The sequence below is a fragment of the Cnephaeus nilssonii genome (genome assembly GCF_951640355.1).
Source record: "Cnephaeus nilssonii genome assembly, chromosome: 17".
NCBI classification, from domain to species: Eukaryota; Metazoa; Chordata; class Mammalia; order Chiroptera; family Vespertilionidae; genus Cnephaeus; species Cnephaeus nilssonii.
Genome location: NC_137088.1, coordinates 45,247,477 through 45,260,497, shown reverse-complemented (window position 1 = coordinate 45,260,497; position 13,021 = coordinate 45,247,477). Strand labels below are relative to the sequence as shown.

The window sequence follows — 13,021 nt, the reverse complement described above, 5'->3', positions numbered from 1 at the left end:
TCCCAAAAACCTCAATATGATGTATTTGCAAAGATATATGCACTTATATTCATTCCAGCATTATTCACGGTGGCCAAGACATAAAAACAACCAAAGTATCCTGCAATAGAAGACTGGATAAAGAAGACTTGGTACATACACACAATAGAATACTACTAAGCCATAAGAAAGGATGAAATAGTGCCATTTGCAACAACATGGATGGACCTTGAGATCATTATACTAAATAAAATGAGTCAGAAAAAGCTAAGAACCTGGGAGAAGTGGGACAAAGGGGAGGGGAGGAAATGGAAATACCTGTAATACTATCAACAATTAAAAAAAAGAAAGAAAAAGCTAAGAACCATGTGATTTCACTCATATATGGGATATAAAACTGAAACTTGTGAACATAAACAGCAGCATGGTAGTTGCAGAGGGAAGGGGGTCGGGGAAAAGGGGGGGTCCTAATATATGGTGATGAGAAAATTTGACTCGGGTGGTAGGTACACAGTGTAATATACACATCTTGTAACATAGAAACCCACACCTGAAACCTATATGTTCATGTTGACCATTGTCACCCCAATAAATGTAATAATAATAATAATAATAATAATAATAATAATAATAAATAGAGCCCTTTAGCCCAGCCAGTGTTGTTCAGTGGTTGAGCATCAACCTGTAAACCAAGAGGTCACTGGTTGAGGGCACATGCCCAGGTTGCAGCCTTGATCCCTGGTAGGGGGCGTGCAGGAGGCAGCCAATCGATGTTTCTCTCTCATCTCTTTCTGTCTCTCTCTATCCCTCTCCCTTCCTCTCTCTCTAAAATCAATAAAAAACATATTAAAAATTTTAGTCCTTTACAAAAGACCTGGATTCTCTATTCTTGTTGTAACTGTGTAACTTTGGGAAGTCACTTTCTTTCTTTTACCCTCAATTTTTTAATATGTAAAATGTGGTTAATTCCACTTTTCCTAAATACCTTTCAGCGTTGTTGTGAATATCTTAAATGATATAATTGCAGTAAAATGTTACATACTTGTTGCATTTTGTGCCATAATAGGTTATCCTATAGCTTCTTTCTCTGATTTTTTTTCTTATTTATTGATTTGAGAGAAAGAGAGAGAGAGAGAGAGAAACATTGATTTGTTGTTCCACTTATTTATGAATTCATTGGTTGCTTCTTGTATGTGCCCTGACCCCAGGGATTGAACCTGGAGCCTTGGCATATAGGGATGATACTCTAACCAACTGAGCTATCTGGCCAAGGACTTGATTTTATTTCTTGAGCACAATTTGATGTGATAGCCATGAAACTGTAGCTCCATTATAACGGTTCTTACCTGTCTGTTCATGAACTTTTACTCAGTCTGGTATATGGTAGCACTCTATAAACATTTATGGTATAAACTAGAGGCCCGATGCACAAATTTGTACACAGGTGGGGTCCCTCAGCCTGGCCGGCGATCGGGGCCAATTAGGGGGGCCGGCCAGCTGGGGGGAGGGCCTGCAGGAGATTGGCCATCCAGGGGGAGGGACCATGGGTGATTGGTTGGCGGGGGGGAGGGACCATGGGTGGTTGGTTGCAGGGGGGGAGGGACCACCAGAGGTTGGCTGTGGGAGTGCACTGACCACCAGGGCGCAGCTCCTATGTTGAGCATCTGCCCCTTGGTGGTCAGTGCATATCATAGCAACCGGTCGACTGGTCATTCGGTTGTTCCAGCTAAACTAGAGGCCCGGTGCATGAAAATTCATGCACTGGAGGAGGGTCTCTCAGCCTGGCCTGCCCCCTCTCACAGTCCGGAAGCCCTCAGGGGCGGGAGGTGAGCCGGCGATCAGGGGAAGGCAATGCCCCATCACACCTCTGCTGCTGCCACTGCCAGCAGAACAGGCCTCAGCCAGCCCAGGTTTCTCTCTCATCTCTTTTTCCTCTCTCTATCCCTCTCCCTTCCTCTCTCTCTAAAATCAATAAAACACATATTAAAAATTTGAGTTCTCAGGTTACCTGAGCCTCGGGTGGCCCTGGGCGGCTGGGCAGCCACCATCTGAGACTTGCCTGTGCCTCAGGCAGCCCTGGGCAGCTGGGCAGCCGCCATCTGAGACTTGCCTGCGCCTCAGGCAGCCGCCATCCAAGGCTTGCCTGCACCTTGGGCCAGCCCTGGGCAGCTGGGCAGCTGCCATCCGAGGCTTGCCTGTGCCTCGGACCAGCCTGGGTGGCTGGGGGGCTGAGGGGACTGGGGGACTCTGGAGGCAGGTGCGCGGAGCGGCCCGGGCTCACCTGGGGGCGGGCCCAGCCTTGCTGTGTGCCTGCCATCCTGGCAAGGCTAAGGGGACTGGGCGCCACCATCTTGTGGCTGTGGGTGCCGCAATCTTTGAGGGTGTGGCAGTCAATTAGCATATTCTCTCCTTATTGGCTGTGGGCACTGCCATCTTTGAGGGCGAGACAGTTAATTCACATATCCCCTTCTTATTGGCTGTACATGCCGCCATCTTTGAGGGCGGGGCAGTCAATTAGCATATTCCTTCCTTATTGGCTCTGGGCGCCACCATCTTTGAGGGCAGGGCAGTCAATTAGCATATTCCCTCCTTATTGGCTGTCAATATACCAAGATTGTGGGTTCGATCCCCAGTCAGGGCACATATAAGAAGCAACCAATAAATGCATAAACAACAAATCAATGTTTCCCTTTCCCTCTCTTCTCTTCTTTTCTCTAAAATCTATCAATAAAAATTGTGGTTTTTTTTTTTCTAAAGTGTAGTTTCTTGAATTATCTAAAATTTATATTTTTATTGAAAGTCTGACTTCTTAATTCATTCTGAACTTTACCACTATGGGGAATAATGGTGGTGTTGATATCCAGACCATATGATGAAAAACTTGGAAACCCATTTCTTTTAAGTTGGTCTATTTAATAAACGTTTTTGAAGACTCTCTGGAACAACTAACTTGATTGATGTTATTTTCTTGGTTTTAGGAAAGATATGTGGCAAGCTTAATGCCTTTGCAGAAAAGTATTTCTCCATGGAAGGTATAAATATATTAAATTAAATTCCTATTTGAGTTCTCTAACTGTAATTAACTTCTTTGAACATACACATTTTTAACCCTTTGCACTCGTTTGCTTTTTTCTCAATTCCTTTATTCTACTCGGGATTTAATTTTTTAAATACCCCAGATTTTACAAAGCGTGGCAGTAGAATAAAAAACTGGAGTTTCTTTTCATACAAACTTATTTATTTGGATTTTTTTATATTTCAAATTATTGATACATTCAAAGAGTATAAAAAGAGCTGCTACTGATGCTAACTGTGTCGAGTCACACTCGACATCCGAGTGCAAAAGGTTAATTTTTAAATATAGTATGTCCTTTTTTTATAGAGTCCACCCCAATTAAGACAATTTCTTCCAGAAGAATTTATGAAAACACTTGAGAAAACAGGACCTCAGTTGACCTCTAGAATAAAAGGCGATTGGATTGGACTTTACCGGTTAGTCTTTTTTACCCATCTGTACAGCTTTGTTTTTGACAAGAAAAAACAAAAAGCTGGACTTGAACTTATATTCTTTTATTCAAAATTGCATTGTTTCACATGGTTCTTCCAGCTATAGGTAGGAAAGGTATTGAGGAGAGGAAGTAAGTTATAATCAAACTTTGCTGTTTTAAAATTGATTTTTATAGGCATTTTCTAAAATCCCCAAATTTTGATGGTTGGTTCAAGACCCGGCGGAAGGAAATGACCCAGAAATTGGAGGCACTCCATCTAGAAGCTCTTTGTAAAGAGGTTAGAGAACTGCATGTTTGTGTGGTATTAACATTTATTGAAAAAATAAAAAAGATAAAATTATCCTTAGAAGCTAGAAGGATATAACTAGTAATAGCTAACTCTTGTGCAAAAGCCTAGGACTGTATAAGGTGCTCTATGTGGAAAATCTCTCTTAATTTTCATAACAATTCATTGAAGTAGGTGTGTTATGATCTGCATTATGGGACACCTGAGGATTGTTAAGTTAAGTGACTTGCTTCAGATCACATTACTGCTAAGTAGGGGAGTTAGCAGTGAGCCAAAGCCCACTTGCATTGGCTCATAAGAGCTGTCTGTATATCTCTTCCCTGCTCTGCATTCACTGATCTCAGGTTAGTAGTTTAAAATTGGCTACAGTGGGAGTATTATACCACAGAAATTGGCAAATGCTACAAACCATAGACTTTTTTTGGTTGTTAAATATTTACCAGCATACCACTGGATGGAGTCAGGATCCATATTTTTTCCAGCATGCCTTATTAACCTCTTGCAGTTAACTATTAATAATTTCTCCCTGTATTTGGACTGACTTTATATTCTATAATATATTACCAGACTATTTTAAATTAAGTGAAAATACAAAGGATAGTCTCATTTTCATATGTATGTAGTTTGAGGTGGGCTAGCCTCAGTATTAACTTTCTAATCATAAACTCACAGTGATTGTGATTTTAAGAGAAGGAGTACGATGAAGACAACCATAAATAAGTCCAGTATCTTTATTTGAAGATACAAAGTTTATATCCAGTATTATATTCATGTTCACAGTTATCTTCATTTTTTAGCCAATGTTCCTTATAAATTAAAATATTCACTATTAGTGGGGGTAGGTAGTACTGATTGTACTTTGAATTGCAGTTTTGTTTTTTCGTGATTGATCTAAAAGGGCTACCTTAGAAAAAAGGTTCTTACATTTTATTTTACTGACAAATATTCAATAATTGTTCTGGCTAATGTTGAAAATTATCTAATTAACGTTGTTAGAATATCATGTACAGAATTATTTTTGTGCTGTCATGCTGTATCTGGGATAAATACCCTGTTCTCTTTTTTGTTTCTGTCCTTCTCAGGAGTTTTATCTTTTGAAATAGAGTGGTTTGAAAATGATTTTGAGCACTTAACTGATTTGGGATTTGTTTGTTCTTCTAGGACTTACTTCTCTGGACCCAGAAACACACAGAAGTAGAAACAGTAGACCTTGTATTGAAGCTAAAAAGTAAGCTGGTATGTAGCCGAAACAGCCAAAGATCTGTGAAGATATTTTCTTCGCATTTGAGGTGACAGTCCATGATGTATCACAGATGTAACCTTTTTATTTATTTTTAATTTTTAATTTATTTTATTTATTTACTTTAGAGAAACATCGACTTGTTCCACTTATTTATGCTTCCATTGGTTCATTCTTTTAAATATTTCCCCCATATGTTTTTACTGATTTCAGAGAGAGGAAGGAAGAAGGAGAGAGAGATAGAAACATCAATGATGAAAGAGAATCATCCATTGGTTGCCTCCTGCACACCCCCTCCAGGGAATCGAGCCCACAACCTGGGCATGTGCCCTGACCCAGAATCGAACCGTGACTTCCTGGTTCATGATTAGACACTTAACCACTGAGACACACCAGCCAGGACATTGGTTGATTCGTGAATGTGCCCTGGTCGGAGATCCAACCTGCAACCTTTGTGTATCAGGATGATGCTCTAACCAACTGAGCTGCCTGGCTAGGCACAGATGTAATCTTTTTAAATGAGAGGACTTGAGATTGATAGTAGACTTGACTGAAAATACTTGATATCTCAAGCAGATCATAATAATATACTTCTGCCTAAGATGGTTCTCTCTCATCTTTGATGTTTCTATCTCTCCCTCTCCCTTCCTCTCTCTGAAATCAATAAAAACATATGGGAAAAAAATTTAAAAGAATCAACCAATGAAAGCATAAATAAGTGGAACAACAAATCGCTGTTTCTCTTTCTAAAGTAAATAAATAAAATAAATTAATAGAAAATAAATAAAAAGGTTACATCTGTGTCACATCATGGACCGTCACCTATATTTTAAAAGTATTTACATGGAGTCTAATGTGCTCTACAAAATCTTTGTCACTTATATTCAACCTTTTGCACTCGGATGTCGAGTGTGACTCGACACGGTTAGCATCGGTAGCAGGAATCGAGAAAAAAGCAAGCGATTGCAAAGGGTTAATACCACATGATAGGCGTTAAGTATTATCAATTTACATGGAAGTCTTTTATTAAGCTCAAACAATATATTGTTTAAATGGCATGTTCTTTTTTATTTTTTTTTACAGTTTCTGTAAATTCTGATTGAAGTGTCCAAATCATTAGACCATTAAAAATGTTTATTTAGAAAATATAATGTATTAATACAGACTCAGAGGATAATTTAAATGCTTCCAAATGTTTCTTGTATAGTTGCAGGCTGATCGAGAGCATTTACCTGTGAAACCTGAAACTATGGAAAAGTTACGGGGACACATAGACGCAATTATCTTAGCATTGCCAGAGGACCTACAAAGCATCCTGCTCAAAACAAGCATGACATGACATTTGCCAGGCTTTTCCAGCCAGAAAGGACTGTGCGTGCATCATGAAGCACACTGACATTTCAGCTGGACGACAAAGGAGATCTCCTGGAGTGGAAAATAGCCGTAATGCTAGCTACAGGGTAGAAAGACTATACTGACTGTTTTAGTGCATTATTTTAAAAAATGGATATCTGTGGTGGTTCCACTTTAATCCTGAAACACCGAAAGGCATTTCTATATTTTTAATCATGTTCTAAAGTGCTCTTATGAGAGACCTGTGGGACCATCAGTATAAGTGATTCTAAACTGCAGTGCTGGCATTGCAGATATTTTTTTAAATTGGTGCTGTTTTGCCCAATCATGTTAAAACTCAGGGGGATATAAAAATAACATTCACACTGGTTACCTTCTTAAGAAGAAGGCAAGGACTGAACTGTCTGACTGTAGTTAGAAGTAACTAATGCTTTTGTAGTGCCTTCCGTTGTCCTACATGTTTCACAAAACCTGGCTGCTAGTCTTGAAGCTTTTTCTTAATTATGATATGTAATTATATAAGACATACTTTTGCATAATAATTGCTTAAAAACATGTTTTTTGCCTCCCATCATGTTTAGTAGTGGCATGGTATCCTTCCTCCCCCGCCCCCCCAATTGTCATGTAGGTATCGTTTCATTATTTTCTATACTATTTTCAAATTTAATTTTATTAGTTTCTCCAAGGGCAAGAAGGCATCTAATATTAATTATGGAAGAGTTAATTTCCTCTTACCTTTTACTAATTGGTTTCTGTTTAAGTTAATTAGCTTGGATGTTTTTCAAAAACATTCTAATAAACCTCATAATCAGCTATTTTTTAATTGAGCTAGTCTTATTTTAAAGGCATTCATAAACCTTTTATGTGGTAGTTATTTGACTATAAGATTGATTTTTCAGCATTATTTGTTTATTAGGGTTTTCCCCCTTGAATTTATATTTTTCATTAACACTTTCTCTACTGTGTTTGACATGGGAACTTTTGCCTGAATCACTGTTACAGCTATTTTGTTGTTTATTTCTGTTCTGTTTTGTTTTTACTACCTTGCCAAAAATAGAAGATCATAGTTTGGTTTACTTTACCAAAGTTGTTTGGTTTGTGTTTGAATAGGAGTGTCCTGCAAAAGCCAATATTTTAAGGCACACATGACATAGCACATATGTAAATAGCTGCATCTTGAATTACCGTCTAAGTATCCAAACTGTGTTTGTAAAAGAAATGGCTTCAGAAGCTATCCTTTTCTGTTAATATAACTACTAAGTGCACTCTTTATCCAAGAAAGGCTCTTTGTGTTTATAACTGTGGTCTTATACAGTCTCTTGAAGCATACCTCAAAGTCATAGAGAGAATATGGCATTTGAAATAAATCATTTGCCTCAGATCATATGAGTTATTTTGTGAAACAACAATTATCCTTATGGAAAAGGCAACTACTTTTAAATTTCATATCTTTCTGGAAACCTTATTTAGGTATAAATGGTCATCTTATTTTTCAAAAGGTGTATTTTAATAATCTCACAATTTGTATGCAGTTTGTGACTAGAATTTGAAAGTTGTTAGTGTCATATCAAGGATCTTTTAAATTATACCACTACAGATGTATCATTTCAAGTTTATTTTGCATAGCTAAAGAGTATCAAAGGCTTCCAAGCAGCATAATAATTATCTTTATATTTACTGTATTTAACTAAAACCGAACAAATGTTGAAAATCCTATAATACTTAACCTGGTTTATCTATTAATTTCGAATTACTTGTAAAAATAATTTAAAATTTCATTGGGAACCTGAGAAAGACTGACTGGTAACTTAATTTTTTGTGTGGTTTTCAGAGTTGTTCCCCCACCCCCCCTTTTTTTGAGAGACATTGCTAAGATCTAAAATCTGCCATTTAATGTTTATCTCCACCAGCATCAGAAGAAATCACTGCTTCAGGGTGTTAAGTAATGCCTAGTGCCTTCTGTTTTCAGTGATAAAGATGTTTTGTGAAGGCATTTATGGTCATTACTGAAAAACTGAATTAAAGGCCTTTGATATTAAAACACTTGAATATCTTGTGTTATTTCTGAGTAAGGTTGGAATGCTTGAAAAAAATGCACTGTAAATGAAATGTGTATTATGTGATTCCTTTTACTTTCTAAAGTACTTGTTTAAATTCAAATGAAAACCTTCTTTTTGTTCACTTCACTAGGAACAGGTGAATAGTCCAGTTTAATAACAGACAGATCAACTAAGTGATCTGATAGTCTTCTTATCAATGTATTGATTATGAAATGTCCTGATGAAAAACATTTAGCTTAATAATCTAGGTATTGTTAGATTGTCCTTTGCCACCTTTTCTAACTTTAAATCTCAAATTACTTTTATTTCTTCCTTTCTAAAAGTGGCAAGTTATGATACCATTCTTTGGATTTTAATTTATTTATTAACTAGAGGCCCGGTGCATGAAATTTGTGCATGGGGGAGGCGGTGTCCCTCAGCCCAGCCTGCACCCTCTCCAATCTGGGATCCCTCTCACAATCCAGGACTACTGGCTCCCAACTACTCGCCTGCCTGCCTTCCTGATTGTCCCTAACCGCTTCTGCCTGTCAGCCTCGTCACCCCCTAACCACTCCCCTGCCAGCCTGTTTTCCCCTAACTGCCCTCCCCTGCAGGCCTGGTCACCCCTCACTGCCTTCCCCTGCAGGCCCGGTCCACCCCAACTGCTCTCCCCTGCAGGCCTGGTCGCCCCCAACTTCCCTCCTCTGCCGACTTGGTCACCCCTAACTGCCCTCCCCTGCTGGCCTGATCCCCCCCCAACTGCCCTCCCTTGCAGGCCTGATCCTCCCCAGCTGCTCTCCCCTGCAGGCCTGGGCCCCTCCCAACCGCCCTTCTCTGCAGGCCTGGTTGCCCCCAACTTCCCTCCTCTGCCGGCTTGGTCACCCCTTACTGCCCTCCCCTGCTGGCCTGATCGCCCCCAACTGCCCTCCCTTGCAGGCCTCGTCCCTCCCAACTGCGCTCCCCTGCTGGCCATCCTGTGGTGGCCATCTTGTGTCCCCATGGGGGCAGGATCTTTGACCACATGGGGGCAGCCATCTTGTTTGTTGGAGTGATGGTCAATCTGCATATTACTCTTTTATTAGATATGATAGAGGCCTGGTGCACGAGTGGGGGCCAGCTGGTTTGCCCTGAAAGATGTCCCGAACCAGGGTGTGGGTTCCCTTGGGGTGTGGAGTGGCCTGGGCAAGGGGCCTGTGGTGGTTTGCAGGCCAGCCACGCCCCCTGGCCGACCCAAGAGGAGGCCCTGGTATCTGAGGTTTATTTATCTTCTACAATTGAAACTTTGTAGCCTGGAGCGGAGCCAAGCCTCCTGCTTGCTCTGTGGCTGCCGCCATTTCTGTTTGGATTTATGTATCTTCTATCATTGAAACTTTGTAGCCTTGAGTGGAGGCCCAGGCCTGCAAGGGCAGGTGGAAAGCTTGGCTTCCTCCATTGCTGGGGAAACCCAAGCCTCCCTCCTGCTCTCTATGGCCAGAGCCATCTTGGTTGGGTTTATTTGCAAATCAGGTGGCTCCTGATTGGCTGGTGGGCATGGCTTGTGGGTGTAGCGGAGTGATGGTTAATTTGCATATTACTCTTTTATTAGATAGGATAATAAAATACATTGGCATGGCCGGTGTGGCTCAGCAGTTGAGCATTGACTCAGGAACCAGGAGGTTGCCAGTTTAATTCCCAGTCAGGGCACATGCCCAGGTTGCAGGCTCGATCACCAGTGGGGGTTTTGCAGGAGACAGCCAAATGATGATGCTCCTCTTTCATCAGTGTTTCTATGTCTCGATCCTTCTCCCTTCATTTCTCTCTAAAAACCAATAAAAACATTTTAAAATAGTAATAATAAAATATATTGGATATCACTCCTTTTTAAAGTTACTGGGTAAATATCCTTCAAAGGATACTATGAAATGTTTTAGTATATTTAAAAGATGCCATTAAAATATTGTCCTTTTGTTTTCTCTTGCTCATATCAATTCATTTGTTTTTATATACCCAAATTTTACTAACTTGCAAAGATTAGTCCTCTAAAAACAGATAGTTGAGTAAGACAGAAAGCTTCTCTAAGTATGGATAAATGTTATTTAAATAACAAAATATATTAACTCAATAATGACTAAATTTTGAGTAATTTGATAATGCTTCATATATCTAAAATATATTTATATGCCATTTACAACTTGGTTGAATTGTGGTGTTTATTATACAAATAGAAATTAGCATTTGTTAATAAAACAACATCTAGAAAAATTTTCTAATTACAATTTCCTGTTTGTTTGAAATAGATAAAGCTGTTTGATACAAGATACAGAATCATGATTCCTAAAATTTTCTTTTAAAAAATATTTTTATTGATTTCAGAGAAGGAGGAAGAGGGAGAGAGATATAGAAACATCAGTGATGAGAGAGAATCATTGATTGGCTGCCTCCTGCATGCCCCTCACTGGGAATCAATCAAGCCTGCAACCTGGGTATGTGCACTGACCAGGAATCGAACCGTGACCTTCTGGTTCATAGGTGGACATTCAACCGCTGAGCCACGCTGGCTGGGCATGATTCCTAAAATTTAACCAATTTTAGAAAAGCAAGTTTTAACTTGATGATTGGTTAATGAAATAGGTTTCTGACATTTATTTTGCAGTGATAACATTGCCTATCACAAGGGCTTCTTACAGTATACACAAATGTTGGGGGAAAACAATGGCAGTAGAATTCTAATGTATCTTATTTTCCAGTGTTATTTCTTTGCTTTGAACACCAACCTTTCTCTGCTACCCATTACTTGAATGACTTTCTCCAAATTAAGGTTAATGTTGTCTAGTAATCATAGGTTTCATTCCATTTTACTAGCATCATTACTAGGCTTGGGTTCTTCTGTTTATTGCCTTCTCATTTATTTTTTGTCATAATACCATTTAGGCTTAGCCATTAGAAAGCTAAACTTTGTGAATCCTTCATCTTATTTCCTGTCTCATGTTTTTTCATAGCCACCAGTCTGAGTATATCCTACCTGATAAAGAGGGAATATGCTAATTGACCCTCATACCATTGCAAAGATGGCAGCGCTCACAGCCAATAAGGAGGGAATATGCTAATTGACTACCCCACCCTCAAAGATGGTGGCACCCACAGCCAATAAGGAGGGAATATGCTAATTGCTGCCACACCCTCATAGATGGTGGCACCCACAGCCATAACATGGCAGCACCCAGTCCCCTCAGCCCCTCTGGGGCGCCTGCCTCCAGAGTCCCCCAGTCCCCTCAGCCCTCCAGCTGCCCAGGGCCGCCGGAGGCTCAGGTAACCAGGGCCGGCCGAGGTTTGCGCTGCTGGCAGTGGCAGCAGCAGAGGTGTGATGGGGCATCGCCTTCCCCTGATTGCCTGATTGTTGGGTCGCCTCTGGCTCCTCAGGGCTTCCAGACTGTGAGAGGGGGCAGGCCAGGCTGAGAGACCCCTCCTCCAGTGCAGGAATTTTCATGCACTGGGCCTCTAGCTGTAATATAAATTGCTTCAGATTGATTGAGATACTTTTTGAAAAATAGTAACTTTATATTCCAGAATTGTCATACTTACTATTAAGTGAATTGAATTTTAGATTTCGGTAGGAAACTATTAAAATGTTGGTTTTAATCTAATGTAATGGGTAAATATTTTTTAGTTAGTGGCTTTGGTGATAGAATCCAGAAATTTGTATTTTTAAAAACTAGCTTTATTGAAGTATAATTGACATACAATAAACTGAACATACTTCAAGTGCACAGTTTGATGTTTTAACATTTGAATACACCCATAAGACCATCACCACAGTCAAGATAAGAACATATTTGTCTCCCCTCAAAAATTCCCTCCTGCTCCTTTGCACTCCTTCCTGCCTCCTCCCAAAACCACTGATCTGTGTTCTGTTACTACAGATTAGTTTTTTATTTCTAGAGTTTTACATAAATGGAATCATACAGTGCTTTTTTGGTCTGACTTTTCCTCCCGCTTTTTTTTGTTTGTTTGTTTTGGTTAATCCTCACCTGAGAATATTTTCCCATTGATTTTTTTTTTCCCCAGGGATGGAAGAAAGAGGGAAAGACAGAAATATTGATGTGAGAGAAACACATTGATTGGTTGCCTCCTGCATTCACCCTGACCAGGGCCCAGGCTAGGGAGGAGCCTGCAATCAAGGTAAATGCCCTTGACCGGAATCAAACTCAGGACCCTTTGGTTCACAGGCAAATGCTCTATCCACTGAGCCAAACCGGCTATGGCTTCCTCCCCCTTCTTGATAATACAATATTTCATTCTTTCCTTCTTGTCAAACCCAGAGCCATCTGCTTTTCCTATGCTGCCTAGGAATGATAGGAAAAGGAACATACAGGGCACATGAAACTTGGGATAAAAAACTATGGAAGGGCCGAGACCGGTTTGGCTCAGTGGATAGAGCGTCGGCCTGCGGACTGTAAGGTCCCAGGTTCGATTCCGGTCAAGGGCATGTGCCTTGGTTGCGGGCACGTCCCCAGTGGGGGGTGTGCAGGAAGCAGCTGATCGATGTTTCTCTCTCATCGATGTTTCTGACTCTCTGTCCCTCTCTCTTCCTCTCTGTAAAAAATCAATAAAATATATTAAAAAAAAAAAAAAAGAA

General features: G+C 40.2%; 1 protein-coding gene across 2 annotated transcripts in view; it reads left to right on the top strand.

The window, feature by feature from the left end:
- The window catches only part of DENND6A (DENN domain containing 6A), a 50,988-nt gene extending 41,840 nt beyond the window's left edge, over positions 1-9,148 (top strand). For both annotated transcript variants that reach the window (XM_079795401.1, XM_079795400.1), the window contains exons 16-20: positions 2,958-3,011; positions 3,362-3,471; positions 3,663-3,765; positions 4,936-5,010; positions 6,222-9,148. In XM_079795401.1, coding sequence (XP_079651527.1) covers positions 2,958-3,011; positions 3,362-3,471; positions 3,663-3,765; positions 4,936-5,010; positions 6,222-6,353 — 474 coding nt within the window. In that variant the 3' untranslated portion in view covers positions 6,354-9,148. The remainder of the gene's footprint in view (positions 1-2,957; positions 3,012-3,361; positions 3,472-3,662; positions 3,766-4,935; positions 5,011-6,221) is intronic.
- The last annotated feature ends 3,873 nt before the right edge of the window (positions 9,149-13,021 follow it).